This window comes from Solanum verrucosum, unplaced genomic scaffold, assembly GCF_900185275.1.
Source record: "Solanum verrucosum unplaced genomic scaffold, falcon-dt-bn FXZP01000161.1, whole genome shotgun sequence".
Classification (NCBI taxonomy): domain Eukaryota; kingdom Viridiplantae; phylum Streptophyta; class Magnoliopsida; order Solanales; family Solanaceae; genus Solanum; species Solanum verrucosum.
Window position 1 is genome coordinate 1,341,128 of NW_026020127.1, and position 20,226 is coordinate 1,361,353.

Below are 20,226 nucleotides of genomic sequence, written 5' to 3' on the forward strand. Positions count from 1 at the left end.
AATTTTAATTTCAAGTGTGAAAAAAAAATCTTAATCATTTTTACATGTGAACTTTTATGAAATAATAAGGAGAAAATACTTACATATATTAACATCAAATTAAATATTTTAATCCTATAATTACAAGTTAAAGTGAAAATAATTTTACTTTATTACAGTTAGATTATTAAATTTATCTTTCAAAAGTACTTATGTATATAATATTCTTAGTTTAGTTTGATGCAAATAAAGAGTATGTATAGGTATATGGTCTTTGTGTTTGTCAAGTGAAACTTCACCTTATATTTAAAAAAGTTAAAACCAAACTAAGTTTTTACTTACTTATAAACGGAAGTGAAAAATAGTTTTTACTTACTTAGATAAGTTATTAGAAATTATTTTCTTAAAAGTATTTATCGTATATTTATTAATTTGATATAAATATAAAATGTGAACGTTTTTAGGTATATGCATTGCAATTTGCATGAGATTAATTAGATAGACGTGAAAATCATAAATACTATGTGTATTGAAAAATTTATCTCAAACAACATGATAGATGTGTTACCCTTTATCATGACAATTAATTCATCGATCCATATGAGTCATTTGGTATGTTGAACAAGTATAGATAATCTTGAAATTAAAATTAAGTACTATATTATCTCTTATATGGTTATTAATTCTAAAATAAACTATACCATGATTAATAACTAGTATTAGAACAAGCTATTCCTGACACAAGGTAGAGGGTCGAGATAAAATAAAATCGACAAAAATATCCCTAAGATCCCTCAATCCCCCTTTTATTAAATAAAAATAAGATGAAGATATTTTTGTAATCAAATAACTTCACTTAGAAATTATGCAATGTGTTGTTATTCACAATACAAGCAGCCAAATCATCAATAAGAAATAATATATACCAAAATAACTAATCTCAATATAACATGTCTTCAAAGAAAACGATGTCATAGAGTTTAAATTCTGAATCATCTGATTGGAGGAACATGGAGAGATAGGATTATAAATACTTACTCGCTCCGAATTAAAAAATAATGAAGTGAGAGAACATATCAATTAACCTTTGACATATGTCTTATATTCATTTGTTTGGTATAATTATCGGGTGCAGATAAGTTTTTACCAGTGAGATATTGTACTATGTTTACATAAGGTGGTTATAAAATGATCCAAATAAGCGCGCCAAAATCGAAAATGTAAGGTTCCCCTAAACTTGCTGTCACTTTATTTTCTCTTCTTTTTTTTTTCTGCTTCTTTCCAATTTTTTCTTTTTGCTTCCTCTGATCTAATCTCAAAATTTTTCTAAATTTCAACATTTACCCACTAGCAATCTACATCAATGTAACATGAATTCAAAAAAATCTTGAATTTTTTCGATCGAATTTTGGTTTTAATTTGGTGAATGTAGGTGGATCATAGTATCGAAAAGTTTCTATTTTGGGAAAAAGGGATCAGTTTTAAAAATTAGGGTCGGAAGAGATTAATGATAGGCCAAGGAAGATTGCATTGGTATCTATGATGAATATGTTGATGGTTGGGAGGACAACAAATAGGCTTCTTTGGTGGATAGCCAAGATTTGTTTCAGATGGAATGGCAGATCCTGCTAGTTATGGCAATCCTGACCGCGACATTGACCAGGTATATTTTCCGAGTATCAGTAGCAAAGTCAGAATTTTTATTTTGTTTTTAAAAAAATTATGGGGTAGGAGAAGGGGTAGAGGATTACGAGGTGAGGAATTGGATCACTCACTAATAAGGTGAAAGTTCGCTATGAAAATTGTGATTATCTGAAAACAGTAGTTTCACAGTGAAAAATTGTGAATCACACCCAATTTTTAACTTTTGGCTTATGAGTTACCCAAAAGCCAAAAGTCACTAAAAGTAAGTCAATCCAAACACCTACTTAATGGTCATATACACACCTAAACTATCATTTTTCAGGACTTTCATACCTCAACTATGCATTGTTCTCTTTCCCTACATAAACTACCACTACCTTTGTATTAAAACACTCCTCGATGTTGAGTTGGCCAATTGTTTGTTCCTGGTCAACAACAGACGCGTGTAGGCCAACACAGCATTGAGGTGCATTTTAATACAAATGGAGTGATAGTTGAGGTATGAAACTCGCTTAAATATTATAGTTTAGGTGTTTTTTTTACCGTAGACTCTAACAAAGTAATGTTTAACCTATATTCCTAGTATAATTTTCTAATGAGGGGTGTTCTTCAACTGACCAAAGGATTGTATTACTCTTGTGGGAAATGGTGTTCATCTGCTCTAATTTCTGCAAATTCAGTACACGAATTATACCCTATTCTTTGCTTAGCATGAGTAGATGAATTGAGTGAAATAAACTTGTTATTAAACAGATAAAAGTGTCACATATGTAGCTAGTTATGTAGTATTTAGTGAGTAGACGACTTAAGTGAAATGAGCTTCCATGTGTAATGCCTCAGGCACAACTGTGAAGGTATTGTCCGCTCTAGCCCAACTTTTCAGGCCTCACGGTTTTGTCTCCGTGAACTTTAGCTCAAAAGGTGCCTCAATCACCATGGCTCCATCATTGTGGCTGTTGTTTATTCGACCAATCTGGACAATACTAAAACAATTATTTTACTAACTCGACTAGACTTAGCAACATAAGGCAGAGAATTTTTTTGCAAATGCGTCCTTGTCTTCCTAGTGTTCCATCATTGAAAATGTATAGATGCCAATTGCAATTTAATATCTCGAACAGTCGTGCTTCACTAAGATTAAATAAAGTATGGGTACGGTATGCTTTTATAAAATGGTATGATGTTAAAACTCATAATGCTTGAATTTCAGTTGGCAACAACAGTTTTCTCATGACTTTGAATATATAGAATTTTCATGTTGTTTTTCAAATTTCATAGACATTACAACATAATTATCATAAAGTTCTTGATTTTCCAGTGATCTTATTTCTCACTTAACACTTATTTTGAAGGGGCTAATTACGTTGAAGAAAGGCACACAGCTAATTAAGTATAGCCGGAAGGGGAAGCCAAAGTTCTGCCCTTTCAGAGTTTCTCCGGTAATTGATTGCATTACTTCTGAGCTTCATATCAACTAGTAATGTGCTTTTTATGATTTTTACACTGTTTGCAATCTGAGAGCTTCTATATGAACTTATTATTCTTGTCCAGAAATTTACAAATTAACTGAAGACTCTCTCTAAGAACAAGAATTTGAAAGAAAAGCCATTTAAGGAATACCATAGTTTTGTATACTTGCTATCAAACACCAAGGGATAAGAATCGGTTGATCGCAATAGTTTGATTGCGAGGTACTACAACTTAAAGTAGGTCTTCAAGGCTATTCTCACAGCGGAATATGGGGTTTCAATTCCAAAAGGGAAAAAAAAATACTCCATACATCCCATTTGACTTGCATAAAAGTTTATGTTATTGCAATGCCTTTTACTAAGTCAAAGTATTTGAAACTGAATGTTTTGTCCTGCTTTCCCTATTAATTGACATGTTTTCTTCACAGTCGTATTACCCTTTTCATAGCCACTTAAATTTTCTGCACTTGAATTGAGTTCTTTCGAAAACAAGGTCTCTACCTCCACAAAGCAGGGGTAAGGTCTGTGTACACTCTACCTTCTCCAGACCCTACTTGTTTGATCACACGGGATATGTTGTTGTAAAATATTTGAAAGTGAAGCCGAGGTTCTTTTGAAAGTGAATCAAATAGTTGGTAGTACCAAGAAAGCTATTTTGAGTGTTTAGTATACATAACATTTTTCCTTGTATTTATTAGCAACTGTTTGTCATTGTTTTGTTCATAAGTAAAAGTAATTCTGGTTACATGAATCTCTATTGGTTATTTTGCTAGTAGCTGCTTGATTGGTGACGCCAGTCGTGTCATAGTTCATTTCAAGTTCCTTAAAGTTTCTGTTCCATCCAAGAGTCTCGTGCCATATGCTTCTCGTTTTCTTTCTGTAACTTACCAGTGTTGTCAAAGGCGCGCTTAAGCCCTGAAGCGAGGCTCAAAATGTATTGAGTGCATTGCTTCGCTTAAGACATATTTTTCCTTTGTAATTATTAGTCCTGGACTAAACATAATATATGTGTATTTTTCTCCATTTGCACCTTTTTTAATTAAAGGTCATGCTTTATTTGTGTTTTGCGCTTAAAGCTCCAATGGACCTTAAAGCTCTTTTGCCCTTTTTGCTTTTGATAACACTGTAACTTACTACTTCGGCTGCTCCTGAGTTCGTCCGGTGTCTGAACTGATGAAAGCGCCTTATCAGTTCAAATATGCATCTGGCTTTCTAGCTCACTCAAAAAGCCAGATCATGAAGTTGATTTCTGAAATTATATGATATCTGATGGAAGATTACAGCTTTACTTTTGGTACTGCCAGGATGAAACAACATTAATTTGGTACTCTCGTGGATCAGAAAGGAATCTAAAGCTATCAGCAGTTTCAAAAATTATTCCTGGCCAGAGAACTGTGAGTTAATGATTATGCGTTTACATTTTGCAAAGAGTTCTTTTACCTATTAATGTGAACTTTGCATGTGAATATGTCTATGCAGCCTGTTTTTAAAAGATTTTTGCGCCCAGAGAAGGAGTACTTGTCATTTTCCCTTATATACAACAATGGCGAAAGATCTCTAGATCTGGTTGGTGAATAGATAATTTGGTTTTTGCTGTCATGAATATTGTTTGGAGAAAATTTTACTAAGGTGACTGTTAATTATCATTTTCATTTTGAAGATCTGCAAGGATAAGATCGAAGCGGAGATTTGGATTGCTGGACTAAAGAATATAATTTCAGCTGGTCAAGCTCGTAGTAGACGTACTAGGAGTGATATTACTGATGTAAGTTTTTAACCTTGAACTTTAAGGTCAAATCAACCAACTATTCATCTCTTACATCTATCTTACATATTGTACCATGTGGAAGTCACTTTCTCTTTTTCATTTTTTACCATGAGTCGAGGCTCTATCAGAGAAAACTCTCTCTACCTGAAGGTAGGCGTAAGGACTGTGTACACCCCACCCTCCTCGGACCCCACTTGTGGGACTACACTGGATATGTTCTTGTTTTTTTTTAACCATGCACAAATTGACCACTTTTGACTAGATATCCGGCACTAAATGCGTTGTTTATATTCAATGATGAGAGATCTGTGACCTTTACTTCATCACATTTCTTGAAGTTTCTTTCAAGGAATAGCATTACCCTTCAACTGTTGCATGTCTAACGAAAGAAGATGTGAAGGCAACATCATAGTTCGTTTTTTAAGATTGAACTGTGGAAAAAGATGCTTGAGACTATATACAAGTTTGTCTCATAACTTTTTTGTTTCAAAGATGTTATGAACTTAATACATGGGGGATGGTTAACTTGTTTTTGTTTATAAGTATTGTATTTACATATGGTAGTTACTAGACATGCCATTTGATCAGCTTCTCTGTGTGCGTTAAGGTTCTACAGTCATTAACTACCATTTAGCAGTTTTATTGTAACATATTTTGACATCTTCTCTCTATGATTTTATATGCAGTTACAAAATTCCACTCCATGTGGTGCATCACTAGATTTCAGCCAAACTATTTCTCGGGATTGGACTTCTGCTGATCCATATGGTTATGAAACTTCCTCGAATGTGCGATGCTCAGATGTAGGGTCTGAACGTGGAAATATGCAAGTAAGAACAAGTTCGGATGGTTTCCGTATTAGCGTCTCTAGCACTCCAAGTTGTTCGAGTGGGGGTTCGGGGCCAGATGACATAGAATCATTAGGTGATGTTTATGTGTGGGGGGAGATTTGGTGTGATGGAGCATTAAAAGACGGGACAGGGAATCCAATTCCTGTTAAACATGATGTACTTACTCCTAAACCTTTGGAGTCAAATGTGGTTCTTGATGTTCATCAAATTGCTTGTGGTGTACGACACGTTGCTCTTGTTACAAGGCAAGGAGAGGTTTTCACTTGGGGTGAAGAATCCGGGGGCAGACTTGGTCATGGAGTTGAAAGGGACTTTAGCCGCCCAAAACTTGTTGAATTTTTGGCAGTTACAAATGTCGATTTTGTTTCGTGTGGAGAGTTTCATACCTGTGCTGTGTCTACGATGGGCGATTTATATACTTGGGGTGATGGAACACACAATGCTGGACTTCTTGGGCATGGAAATGATGTTAGCCACTGGATACCTAAGAGAGTTTCCGGTCCTCTGGAAGGGCTTCAAGTTTTATCGGTTGCATGTGGTACCTGGCATTCAGCATTGGCAACTGCAAATGGAAAACTATTCACATTTGGGGATGGAACATATGGCGCCTTAGGTCATGGTGATCGTGTAACTGTACCGTATCCCAGGGAAGTTCAATCACTGAATGGACTTAAGACTATTAAAGTTGCTTGCGGTGTGTGGCACACTGCTGCTATCGTGGAAGTCACGAACCACAACTGTGGAAATCTTCCCACGAGAAAGTTATTCACCTGGGGAGATGGCGATAAGTATAGATTAGGCCATGGAAATAAAGAAGCTTATATGCTTCCGACCTGTGTCTCTGCACTTATCGATTACAACTTTCATCAGTTAGCATGTGGACATAATATAACCGTTGGTCTTACCACATCGGGTCACGTCTTCATCATGGGAAGCAATGCATATGGTCAGCTTGGAAATCCACAGGCTGATGGGAAGGCTCCTTCTCTTGTACAAGATAGATTGGTAGGTGAATTTGTTGAAGAAATAACATGTGGCTCGTTCCATGTTGCTGTCCTTACATCAAGAAGTGAAGTCTTTACATGGGGAAAAGGTGCTAACGGAAGGTTAGGTCATGGTGACACTGAAGATCGCAACAGTCCAACATTAATCGAGGCCTTAAAAGACAGGCATGTGAAGAACATAGCATGTGGCTCTAATTATACTGCCAGCATTTGCATTCATAAGTGGGTGTCTGGAGCAGATCAATCTGTTTGCTCGGGTTGTCGACAAGCATTTGGGTTTACGCGAAAGAGGCACAACTGTTATAATTGTGGACTAGTGCATTGTCATGCTTGCAGTTCGAAAAAAGCACTGAAAGCTGCACTGGCTCCAACTCCAGGTAAACCACACCGCGTTTGTGACTCTTGCTACATGAAATTGAAAAAGGCTTCCGAAGGAAATTCCTCACTTTTTGTTAAAAAATTCAATTCCTCTCATCGACCAATAGAGAATAGTAAGTTAGACAGGGGCGAGGCGAAAATATCAAGAGTTTTGCTCTCTCCCACGATCGAACCAATTAAGTACCTCGAAGTCAAGTCTATGAGGCCTGGCATCAAATCAGATAATTTCAGTATAGTGAGAGCTTCACAAGTTCCCTCACTTTTGCAATTAAAAGATATCGCTTTTCCTAGTTCACTTAGTGCACTTCAATATGCCTTGAAGCCTGTCGTGACAGCACCATCTCAACTTCAGCCTCAGTCTCAGCCTCAGCCTCCGCCTCCTTCGTCCAACTCTAGACCTGCTTCACCATACTCGAGAAGGCCAAGTCCTCCACGCTCCCCTGCGCCTGTTTTCTCAAGGGGTGTCATTGATAGTCTTAGAAAGACAAATGACGTATTGCACCAAGAAGTTGCCAAATTGCAAAATCAGGTATGGAACTCTTCACATATAAAACAAGAGGATTTATCATTTAATTGATGAACTTTATGTCTAGACCTATCCAGAGGAAAATATTGAAATTTGTAGGGGGAAAAAGTACCAATTTTTATGGAGCCGCCCTTGGAGGTATCATTATTAGTTGTCTCGTTTACATTTGTAGATCAAAAGTTTAAAGCAGAAAAGTGACGGACAAGATGCTGAACTACGAAAATTGAAGGAAAGTTCTCAAGAATCGTCTAGGTTGGTTGCAGAGAGAGCATCAAAGTGTAATGTCGCGGTGGAAACCATGAAGTCTATTACTATTCAAGTAATGTTCAAATTGCTTCTCTTACGTTTATGATTTGTGTTATATTTTCCTCATCTTCAGAATTCCATTTAGTTATTTTTAGATACATCTATCAAAATGTTTGCCTCTTTCATATTTTACCTCGAAGACAATCGTTAGTTGGGTACAATCTTTAGATATTGCTCGGACTCTCCAAAACTACTACCTCACCTGTGTCTGATTTTTCAAAAATACACTACTTTTGGAGGATCCGACATGCACCCAATGGTATTTCACAAGAGTCCGAGCAACAGACAGGTTCAACATCATATAACTTTAGTTGAACGAAATCATCCAAATTCCTATAACTTGCTTGTTCTTGTCATTTTTATGGGGGGTTCAACTCCCACACGGTTGTTTCGTGTATAGAAGTTTGATTTCTTTTTTTCATTACGTCTTCATGTCATGATAATGGAGCGTTTAATCGTGTCTTCTGTTACTTCAGCTGAAAGATATGACACAAGAACTGCCTCCTGATATCTCTGAGAGTCCAGCCATCAAATCCATACATGCTCAAGTTGAATCATTTCTTAATACATTTGGGAATCAAGAAGACAGCTCTTCTTTGCAACCAGACACGTCGTATAGTCATCAGAAACCAACACACAGAAATAATATATCGGAGTCTGTCATAAGAAATGATCATTGGGATGCTGCTGGAATCCATGATACGTCACACAGTGTCGATGGAACAGTACGTGAAAACCATGGACAATCAACTCCTAGAAGTTTCTCGGGGTCACCTAGAGCTCCAAGAGAGGGACAAAAGGAAGTTATTGAACAATTTGAACCTGGCGTCTATGTCACTCTCCTTCAACTTACAAATGGCACCAAAATCTTCAAACGAGTTAGATTCAGGTATTTAACTAAATTTCCTCTGTTGCAATTTTGATTACTTGTACTCCCTCAATCCCTGTCTCGTTTTATCTGGCACACTTATTTTTAGTTTGTCCAAAGAAGAACAACATTTTCCTATATTATCTGTGACATGATTTATAGCCACACAATTATCTATTACTTGTTTTAGATCTCAGGTTTCAAAAGAGACTATCTTTCTTTCTTAAACAATGTGCCTTGTCAAACATCGTCACATAAAATGTACTGTTTGTTGATTAAACAATTTCTTGCAGTAAACGAAGGTTTGCGGAGCAACAAGCAGAAGAATGGTGGAAAGAAAACAAAGACAGGCTACTGAAAAAGTACAGCCCTCCGAAGATAAACGTTGCATCTACTACTACTGATTCATCACCCGCATCACCAGCATCACCAGCACCACCACCACAAGAAAATAGCGAAGCATCATAGTCTTCATGGACGTAGTGATTGCTAATTTTGTCCAGCTTAGTTGTTACTGTTAGCATAGAGGCGGGTTCAAGATTTAGACTCAACGAGCTTGAAGTTGGTATATTGTATGCCTTATAGATTTTTTTTAGAACTGACATGTATTTTGGACTTGAAGGATAAATTTAGCCCCCAAAATCATCACAAAAATAAATTTATCCTCTTGAGAACTCACATGTATACAAATTATAGATTGTTTCTTAGTTAGTAGTCTGACACTTGAATTTGATGTGATTGAATATTTTTTTTTTCATCTGGTTTCTTAAACTCACTGGCTCGATTAAATCGATCAGATTCGCGCTAGGATTTTGTTTGTTTTAGGGCTCAAATGGAGACCTCTGATTAAGACGGAGGGATCTCATTTATTCCACTATATTCCTTTAGTGGTGAATGGTGATTGAATATCGTCTAAAACATGCCAAAGATAAGTAATTGAACTAAGATCAATATTATCTTTTTTATAATTACAATATCTATTTTATAAGGTACAAAACACATTATTTTTTTGTATCTAACTGAGTACTTATACTTCATACCACCAAAGTTAAGGAAGTTCGATTGTGTTATAAAAAGACCTATTAATGAAATGGGGAAATACACATAGGGTACGCCACAACAATGGTAGAGTACGTATTAGAAGAAATAATTCATGTATTATGTATGATATTTTTTAGTACCATGTTTGGTAGGAATTTGGGGTCTATGTATAACTAATACATGTATTAGAGTTATACACCCTATTCGGTGTGTATAACTAATACCTTACATTTGGTGGTATTAGTAATACATATGATTTATACCATGAGATTAATATATGTAAAAACAAAAATACCCCTAAATCATTTTCTTGATTTTATGTTTTATATTTGTACTAGTAAATTTATTTAAATAAATTACCTTATAAATTTTATTATTTAGAGAAAGTTGTTTGTTGCTAAATAAATCCATTACAAATCAATACAATATTTGAAATGTGAGTTGTTTAACATTTACTAATTGAAAAGACTTATATATGACCTCATGACGTTTGTGATCTTAATTTAATGTATTATTTGTTGATCTCAGTGTGTGTTACTAAGATGACAATTATTTACCCTCAAATAAATCAAGTGAGAAAATAGCAAAAATGACGACATAATTGTTCTTTTCCTAGCTAGTTAGAAGACCATAAAAAAAAATATTGTCCGACAATTATCTACCTTGACTCAATTACATGAAATAGAAAATTTCATAATAATTCAAGGATATAATTGGAAAGAAATTTTTTTGTAGAGTTTTAAACCAAACACAAAATTAGCTGAGAAGCAATGAATCAAACGCTTGATAAAAAATAATTCCTACAATTACTAATCTCAATATTATTAATTCCTATATACGTTATTAATCTCTGTACCAAATGATCTCTCGCTCTCATTTGATAAGACTATCAAAACCAAAAACAAGCGATGCAACACAACACTTGCAACACCAAACCAACAATCCCACCTAATAAACATTATGAATAAAAACAAACTTCCATGCAAATAAAAACACAAAAAGAAACAACTCATTATGCCACATTTCACACAAAACCTCTTCATATGTGTTAAAATCAATCAAACACTTTGATTCCATGCAAACAATTACGTGTCAATTTTTTTTCTTCAATTTTTCCCTATAAATTTCCACCCATTTTCCCCATTTTTTCATCAACAAAAAAGAAGAGTAATTATAGTTATAAAAAAATGGCTTCTAAGTCCTCTTTCCTATGTTTTTTCTTTTGTTTTCTCTTTCTTTGCCATTTCAGCTTCGCTCAAATCTTTGAGCGACAGCAGTTCTGGCAAAGGCTGCAGGATCAGCAGCAGCATCGGGCACTCAGGTCCAAGACCGAGTGCCAAATTGAGCGTTTGAACGCTCAAGAACCAAACCGTAGGTTTGAGTCCGAGGCGGGTGTAGTTGAGTTCTGGGATGCTACCCAAGAACAGTTTGAGTGCGCCGGAGTTCAAGCCGTTAGGCATGAGATCCGGCGCAACGGGCTTTTGTTGCCTTACTATAGCAACACTCCCCAGCTCATCTATATTGTTCAAGGTAATTCTACTATTTTTTATTTTTAATAAAATTATATAAATTTAACTAATTCAGATTTGAATCGAGTAAGGTCTATTTCAGTGGTTCGGTTAACCACCATTTTAATTCAAAACTTAAACAAATATTCTAGGCGTTCTGTTTTATACGACACAAGTACTTTTTCGCATTGTTAAAGATATTTTTCTTTGACCACAATTTTCTTAAATATTTTATAGATATTCCTGATTTATTAATTATTGTAATTTTCTTCATGTTTTTTATTTAGTTTTCAAATATATATAAAGTTTGTTTGAGAAAATTTGAAGAATCTATTTTTGTATGTTTCTCTACTTTTTATTTAGTTTTTAAATATATAAAATTTATTTCAAAAAATTGAAGAAATCAATTTTTGAGACTCTTTATTTAGTTTTCAAATATATACATTTATTTAAGAAAATCTATTCTTGAATTCACTTTTTAAAAAATTGAGTTAGTTTCTTTTCTTCTTTTTAAAAAAAAAAGTATTTTGACTCTCGTACTCTAAATAACATCATAACATTTTAAATTCAAGTACAAACAAAATCGTCAGTCACATAAAAATTCTGAATCTGTCACTGACTGAGGCAACTCTACTACTCTTATGTAGTATAGCTTAGCTTGTGTTATGGTTTTAGTTGACATTTATTTTGATGAATGTAGGAAGTGGAGTTCATTCAACAATATTCCCAGGCTGCGCAGAGACATTTGAAACAGAGTCGCCACTTGATCGTAGGGCGCGGTCAGGAGATAGAGGGCAGAGATCACTCGATCGTCACCAGAAAGTTAGGCGTTTTCGGGCGGGAGATATTCTTGCATTGCCTGCTGGAGTTACTCATTGGACATACAATGATGGTGAAGAACCTATTATTAGTGTCTCACTAATTGACACTTCTAATGTTGCCAATCAACTTGATCTCACATTCAGGGTAATTAAAAAGAATGATACGTTTCTAAATATTTTTCGTTTTACAACATACATATTTTAGGCCACGAATTTCAAAAACCAGACTTTCAAGTGTTAATTTTCATGTCCAATCAAAACTGTTGCATAAATTGGGATAAAGGAAGTAGTTGTTTTCACAAGATACAAGATAAATTGGAACCACATAGAGTTATACTAGCTAGTAAAATCTTTGAATCACTCTCTTATATATAGTTATATATAAATAGTAAATCATTCATTTATAACATGTTTTACTTATTAGACACAAAATATGTAACAAAATCAACATAACCCTACCTCAGAGATAGAGAAGTTGTTTATGATAAGACGAGCCTCGACTCAAGGATATTGTAACAAAATCATGGTACTTAATTCATTTTTTTTTTATTGATTGATTTTGAATTTGGCAGAAATTCTTCCTAGCTGGGAATCCTCAACGTGGTGTACAAGAACAAGTATTAGGAAGACAACAAGAGACAGGCAGCCAATATGGAAGAAGAGGATCTGAACAAGAGAAAGGAGGCAACATGTTAAGTGGATTTGATGCTCAAGTTCTCTCCGAGGCATTCAATGTAGACGTTGAGGTTATACGAAAGATCCAGGAACAGGCCCCCGAGAGGGGCGTTATTGTCCAGGCTGAGAACCTTCGGTTCCTCCTCCCGGAGGCTAAAGAAGAAGAAGAAGAAGAAAGAGAATGGCATAGTAGAAGAGGAATTCCTCTTAATGGATTGGAAGAAACTTTTTGCACAATGAAGTTGAGGGAGAACATTGGCCGTCCTTCTAGGTCTGACGTGTACAATCCACGTGGCGGACGCATAAGCACCGTCAACAGCAACACTCTCCCCGTCCTTAACTGGCTCCAGCTCAGCGCTGAGAGAGGAACCCTCTACAACGTAAGTGGTTATTTCTATTAAAAAGTTTAAACTTTTATATACTGACAATTCAACTTTTCATATTAAAGAGTTTAACTTTTATATACTCTTACTCTGAACTATAGTAACTCGATATAAATGCATGTATTCATCACTATGAATAACAGGTAGTTTGAGATAACTACACGTAGTTGTCACAAGTTACAAATTAGTAGTAGCTTGAGATAACTACACGTGATTGTTCATACTAATATGTCAATAGGAGTTAGTCACTTGAAAAAAACGGTTCTAATTGTGTTATTGTATATGATCAGTGTATATAAGTTAAATTCCTCGTCACATTTTTGCACGTATTACAGAATGCTATAGTGGCACCACATTGGAACATGAACGCTCACTCAATCATCTATATCATCCGTGGAAGTGGCCGGTTCCAGGTGGTTGGGAACGCGGGGAAGTCCGTGTTTGATGATGAGGTGAGACAGGGGCAACTTATCGTCGTGCCTCAAAACTTTGCTATAGTGAAGAAGGCAGGGGAGCAAGGGCTCGATTACATCGCTTTCAAGACCAATGACAACGCGATGATTAGCCCGTTAGCCGGACGTTTATCGGCTATCAGAGCCATGCCAGAGGAAGTCCTCATGAATTCATACCAAATTTCAAGGCAAGAGGCTAAGAGCTTGAAGTATAATAGGGATGAACTTAGGGCTCGTTTGGTGTGAGGGATTAGAAATAATAGTGATGGGATAAGGAAATAGTGATGGGATAAAAAAAAATTATGTTGTTTGGTTGGCAAGTCCGGGATAACTTATCCCGGGATTAATAATTAGTACCGGGATAAGTTATCCCTCCCCATGGGTGGTATAGTAATCCCGGGATAACTTATCCCGAGATAGAATAGGTAAATGACAAATATGTCCCTTTAAATCCTTTTTATATATCATTTTTTACATTTATGTATATTTACATTTTTTTTAATACCATGTATAATAATATTTACTACTCCTTATTTTTATGATAATTATACATATTTTTCTATTAAAAAATTATACTATATAAATATAATTTTTATTTATGAATTTATTTGACTAATTCTTATGTTTATTTTATTTTGATTTCTCATAAATTTTCTTCTCTTTAATAAACTTAAGAGGAAAGTTCTATTTTTAAGCTAAATAAGAAAAAAGTTATATTTTTAAATACACATGGTACTTATCATGGGAATACATAAACAAAAATATTTAAGTTAAAAAAAATAAAAGTTTTATTTTAAAAAATGAATAACTAAAGCTCACAAAGAAAAATTTAAAAAGTTTAAATAAAGTGAAGGGTAATTTTGTAAACAAACAACTTGTTCTTAAAATTTATCAATATATATTATTTTGAATATAACAAACCAAACACTCAATAAGAAATAATCCCAGGACAACTTATCCCATCATAACTAATCCCAACATAACTTATCCCAACATAACTTATCCCATCATAACTCATATTCAAACCAAACGACCCCTTAGTGTTTTTGGACCAAGAGCTAGGTCTAGCAGGCAATATGCCTAAATGTAACATTATTATGTAAAAATAAATCAAATAATGTAGGGTCTCAAAAATCCTATCTTTTATGTTAGGATTTGTTTGGTGAGAGAATAATAAAAAAAATGCCTCTTGTAAAAGGCAGGTGTTTAATTAATCTTTTGAGTGAATCGAGAAATATGTTTGATTGTTCATTTTTCTAATTCATATATCAAGTATTGCATTCTACGGATATCAGAGTAATTGAATGTCTAACTTGGTTGGGCCTATATGACATGACCGATCAATAGATTTAAATATTTTTTTCATACATAAGGTCCCTCAATATGTCTCTATCTGTATAATTAGCATTATTTCACATGCCAATATTGTATTTTCCACTATCTACTGATTACTATATGTTAAAACTAAAAACAAAGAAGTTCAAATCTCAAAATAAATAAAATAATAAAAGAATTTGGTGGTCCTCCCCATATTTAATGGTCAAGAAAAAACACATAAAAAAATTTCAAACTTGTCATACTCTCAATTTATGATGAAACCCAAAATTGACCCCTCAAAGTTCTGGTAATTCTGAAAATTCCTCAGTCTTTATGAAAAAGTTGAACAAAAAGTCCATGTCAATGTCATCCTCCATAATTGTTGTACTATTAAATATGTCTAAGCTTTGAAATTCTTCACCATCCATAGTAGTAACAAAATTGAAGTTGTTCTCTGTCGCTAATTCGTCTGTCCAAAAACTCTCATCGATCTTAGCAAAATACTCCGATGAGTCCATTTCTTCCTGGTTAATCACTACTTGATCGTCGATCGTTGTATCAAAAGTGGCAATTGATGATGAATCGGTTGTCATGACTGACGTCTCGCTAGACGATATTTCTGGTGAGTTAGGAGCATGTATGCAATTATTTATTTGATTAATTTTTTTGGAGTGTCTTTTGAAGCTTTGAGGAGACTGATAATCTTTTAGCCTTTTCTTCAAGTGGGTGTGCCAAATATTTTTTATTTCATTATCTGTTCTTCCCGGTAATCTTGCTGCTATTGCTGACCATCTAAAGAAAAAAAATCATTTTTTAATTAGAATAAGGGTATAATATAAAAATCTTTATAATTAAATAGTGCATTGATATTTGAGATTTTAGTTAAATATATTATATTTATAATGTCAAATCTAGGGAAATAGGGGTCTATGTCACATCTACATTCATATTTTTAATTACAATTAATGCATATATTTCTATTGCATAGATTTTCTAATAGAATTATCATTAATATTCTATTTACCAACTTATCTAAACGAATCTTTTCACCATTTTTTAAAAAAAAACATGGGCATAAGGACATGTGATCAAAGTGTGTATGACTATGATCCTCACATTTCGAATCCCTTAATAAAAATTAGAGATGGACTATTACATCTTTCACTAACTAATAAAATTTATCGTTAATCCTATTAACAATAACATAATGATAAATTTATTTAAAAATTATGTTAATCGACTATATATAAGCAACATATTAGCAACAAATTTCGTAATTAATAATTACTAACCTATTGCCAAGAATTTCATGTAAATTGATGATATTATCTTCTTCTTCTTTGGTGAAATTTCCCCTCTTTATATCTGGACTCAAATAATTCATCCACCTCAATCTGCAACTTTTTCCACATCTCAATAATCCTGAATAAACAAAAACAAAAAAAAAAGGCAAAATGAATATCAGAAATGAGTTTTATTTTCCAAAATCTCAAGAAATATATAAATCAAAAATAGGTTTTAGGTTTTATTCTTTGAAAACATTTTTTTTCTTCCAATTCCATCATATTTTTCTAATAATTTCTTCATCAATTTTTTAGTAAACATAATAGGCCAATAAAATAGTTATTACTACTTTTTGATGGGGCACAAAATTTAAGCAAAACAATTTTTAAAAAAATAAAATTTGCAGTTCTAAATCTGACATATTATTCATGTAAAATGTAGTTTTGGAGAATAACAATTTGTGTTCGATAAATTAATTTAAAAAAAATACTTTTTATTAATATTAGATCAAGAATTTATGCTTGACCAAAATTCTCAAAGTCCTATCACAAAAAACTTCTCTTTTTTTTCAGCTTCTAAATAGAACTACTCCTACTCCTACTCAAAAGTACTTATTTTTCCCCAAAAAAATTGATCAAACATGTTTTATAGTCAAAATATTTGCAAATTTAGAAAGGGAGTTAACATTATATTATAACATATCGAAAGTCAAAATGAATATAACGTCACATAAATTGAAACAAACAGAATATATCGTAATTTTTGAGCAAGTACCAGCTTGTTTAGGGAGCGCACGCCAATTGCTATGACCATTTTTATTAATGTAAGAGATGAGAATTTGATCTTCTTCGTGATCCCATGGCCCTTTCTTCAAGCTCGTTTTCTCACAACAAGGTGCTCTGCCCATTTTTCTTTTTTCTCACTCGTTTTTTTGAAACAGACTAAAAAGAAATAACTTTAACTTCTTTCTCTCTTTTTTTTTCTTCAAATTTTTATGTGTGAGAGAAATTATTAGAAGTCTCACTCTTCAGTTTCAGTGAAAAAAAAGAAAGAAAATGGTTGAAGTGTTTAGTGAAGGCTAAGAATGGGTATTTATATTAACATATATTTTGAAAGAAATAAAAAGAATAGTCAAAGGTCAAAAAGTCCTTTCTTGCAATTTCCATGAAGTTGTGTGTTTTTGTATTTATTTTCATTTAAAATAATTAACATAATTAGATATTGTATAATGCAAGTGTGTGGACCATAAAAAAGGGATGGGGGAAAATGTGCGTTTTATTTCATGTCTTACGTATTTCTTACGTGGTTTTTCAGCTATAGCAAATTTATTTTGTGGTGTATTTAAAGAATAAAGAATAAATATTGCAAATATATATATTTTGTTTTTTAGGAGTGAAGAATAAAAAAAATACATAAAATATTTTATTTTTTTTGTTTCATATCTGAACTATCAAGTATCAATCATTTTCGTACCTAACCTATCATCAATTATTTGACAAAACATATATACTTCAACTATTAATTGTTCTATTTTCCTACATGAATAATAACGATGATACTCCGGTAGGAAAAGGAAACAACTGGTAATTGAAATGTGTTATGATAAATAGTTGATGGTAATTCGAGTAACAACCACACATAATTAATAATTCAAATAAGAAACTTGAAAAAAACATGATACTTTAGGTATATTTTTTACCTTTTTTTATATATATAAATGGAGAAAATGGAGAATCAAACTCTCATCAATGAAGTGAAAGTTGAAATAATCAACCAATAAACTCATAAGATTATTTACATGTAAGTGACTTGCGAATTAAAAACCTTCTTTGATTTATTAAATTTTATTCACAATCTTTACACACACTCCACTATAGTTTTGTTGTTTACTTTTGTCAGTCTATATACATATATTATATATTGATTATACACGATTATACATATATCATATATTAATTATACATATTTATTTATTATTTTTAACTTAAATAATTAGATGAACGACTATTTGAATTATTTAATAAACATTTTTACATAAAATGAGACGAATAGTATTTGTGTTCAATGTTGTCACCTTAGCTTCTTTCTTTTTCCTAAAATACTTTTCCTTTAGATTCATTGAGTTTGTCATTAATCATTATCAATAATTTCCAAACACGTTACCCATTGCCCGTTGGTTCCCTTTGGAAGAAAAAAAAGAAGTTCAACTCGCATAAATTTCATCAAATATAGTGAGCATCAAATTGCCACATGTTCTATATGTTTAACGTGGACGTTTTTTAAATTCAGAGGTGAATTCAGAATTTTAAATTTATATATGTTAGAATAAATTCAAGTTAATACGCAATAATAATTAGGTTCTGAACTAAATATTCCTGGGACGAAGGGAGTAACTCTTTTTTAATTAAAAATAAAATAAAAAAAGCATTGACCATTATGAGGAACAAAAAATCAAACCATTGATCATTATTGCTAAATTATGGATTAAGATAATAGGGTGCCAGGAAAGAGAGCAGTTTGACCAATTAGTCAAAGTCAAGTATTTGGGGCGACAGCTTCACACTTGCACACGAATGTGCGTTTCCTTAGTGGTACTAGTGAGCTAAGCCAGTTAAACTTCTTCGAAAAACGATATTTTCGAATCCTCGAAAAGTAATGTATATTTGATAGATTTGATATGTATGTGATAACATTTTTAGAGAGTTTCAATAATATAAGTAGTAATCAAAACTTATAAATTCTACATGATGCGAATCTAGATTAGTCAGGACATAGACAAATACCATCAAATGGTTATAAAAGAAAAAGAAAATAACAAAGCCTTAAAATATTCACTATAATTCCACAGATGAAGTTTGGAGAAGGTGATATACACACAATCTTACCCATATCGACTATCTTATAAAGATAGAGAGGTTATTTCCGATAAATCATCACTTCAAGCAAAACATATCAAAATCAAGTATGGGAAGAAATATAGTAATGAAAAACCCATGCTAAAATCAAAAGAGAAAGAGAACAATAGCACCAACGAATAACATGGTAATCGATTCAAAGTACTAGAGCGAGCGAAACAACAGGTAACAATAAAATCAAAAGACTAAAATTTGTATTCCTCCAAGATACAAATTAAAAACATCATCATGTTGAAGTTTCATTTTCCTTTGACATTTCCTCCAATGATTTCCCTTTAGATTTTGGTACCAACAATGTAAACAACATTCCAAAGAAATTAATACTATACCTAAAACAATCAAAGAATTCCTCACACCAATACCAGGAGGGGAACCAGAATCAGTCTTGTTTGGATGCCGCCAGTAATATGTTAGTAAAGCAGGGAGAACCCCGAGGATTAAGATCACGTGCCAAGCGTGATCAGCCTCGGGGACGGTAGATGCAACAGCATTGTGTTGAAATGCAGGGGAAGGGTACCCTGCATTAAACAAAACGGATACAACAATAGCTACCATTCCACCAACCAAGATTCCGAAACCTTGCATTGCAAACACAGCAGCAATAAACGTGCCACGAGTCTTTTTATTAGCGTATTCAGACATGATCGTGGCAGATAAAGGGTAATCTCCGGGCTTTGGTGAACCATCGCGATGATAGTAAATGCGACCGAGCGATTTAGTGACCAAAGAAATGCAGAAAAGGTCATATGCATCAGTGAAAAAACCTATGCCAGCAACAACAATAGCAGTGACACATAAAATGGGACGGAGAAAGTAAGAAATAAGTAAGAAGGATAATGTTACTAATTTACCTTGTAAGAAACTTTTTTAAAATTTTACAAACTTATTTACACTTTCAATAAAAGATTTAGTAGAAAGGTAAAACAGGAAAAATTAATTAATTCTATCTTAAATGTTGCACAATATGAAACGAAATCAAAGCTCGTGGCAAATACAAAGGAGGAGGAGGTGGTAGAAGAGGAAGATTTCGAAACAAA

The 20,226-nt window shown here is 33.4% G+C and overlaps 3 protein-coding genes across 3 annotated transcripts; 2 read left to right on the top strand and 1 right to left on the bottom strand.

The window, feature by feature from the left end:
* Positions 1 to 1,274: 1,274 nt before the first annotated feature.
* LOC125826064 (PH, RCC1 and FYVE domains-containing protein 1-like) lies at positions 1,275 to 9,261 on the top strand. The gene is made up of 9 exons (XM_049505368.1): positions 1,275 to 1,642; positions 2,976 to 3,062; positions 4,397 to 4,486; positions 4,572 to 4,658; positions 4,753 to 4,857; positions 5,547 to 7,622; positions 7,792 to 7,938; positions 8,402 to 8,814; positions 9,087 to 9,261. The coding sequence occupies exons 1-9, from the start codon at positions 1,595 to 1,597 to the stop codon at positions 9,259 to 9,261; spliced, it is 3,228 nt and encodes a 1,075-aa protein (XP_049361325.1). The 5' UTR covers positions 1,275 to 1,594.
* A 1,726-nt stretch (positions 9,262 to 10,987) lies between these two features.
* On the top strand, positions 10,988 to 13,919 carry LOC125825927 (11S globulin seed storage protein 1-like). The gene is made up of 4 exons (XM_049505214.1): positions 10,988 to 11,364; positions 12,043 to 12,308; positions 12,736 to 13,218; positions 13,557 to 13,919. Exons 1-4 carry the CDS (start codon positions 11,022 to 11,024, stop codon positions 13,917 to 13,919), a joined length of 1,455 nt encoding a protein of 484 aa, XP_049361171.1. The 5' UTR covers positions 10,988 to 11,021.
* A 974-nt stretch (positions 13,920 to 14,893) lies between these two features.
* LOC125825971 (transcription factor MYB15-like) lies at positions 14,894 to 17,354 on the bottom strand. The gene is made up of 3 exons (XM_049505261.1): positions 17,049 to 17,354; positions 16,283 to 16,412; positions 14,894 to 15,782 (listed from the first exon to the last, which is right to left on the bottom strand). The coding sequence occupies exons 1-3, from the start codon at positions 17,179 to 17,181 to the stop codon at positions 15,287 to 15,289; spliced, it is 759 nt and encodes a 252-aa protein (XP_049361218.1). The 5' UTR covers positions 17,182 to 17,354; the 3' UTR covers positions 14,894 to 15,286.
* Between the last annotated feature and the right edge of the window lie 2,872 nt (positions 17,355 to 20,226).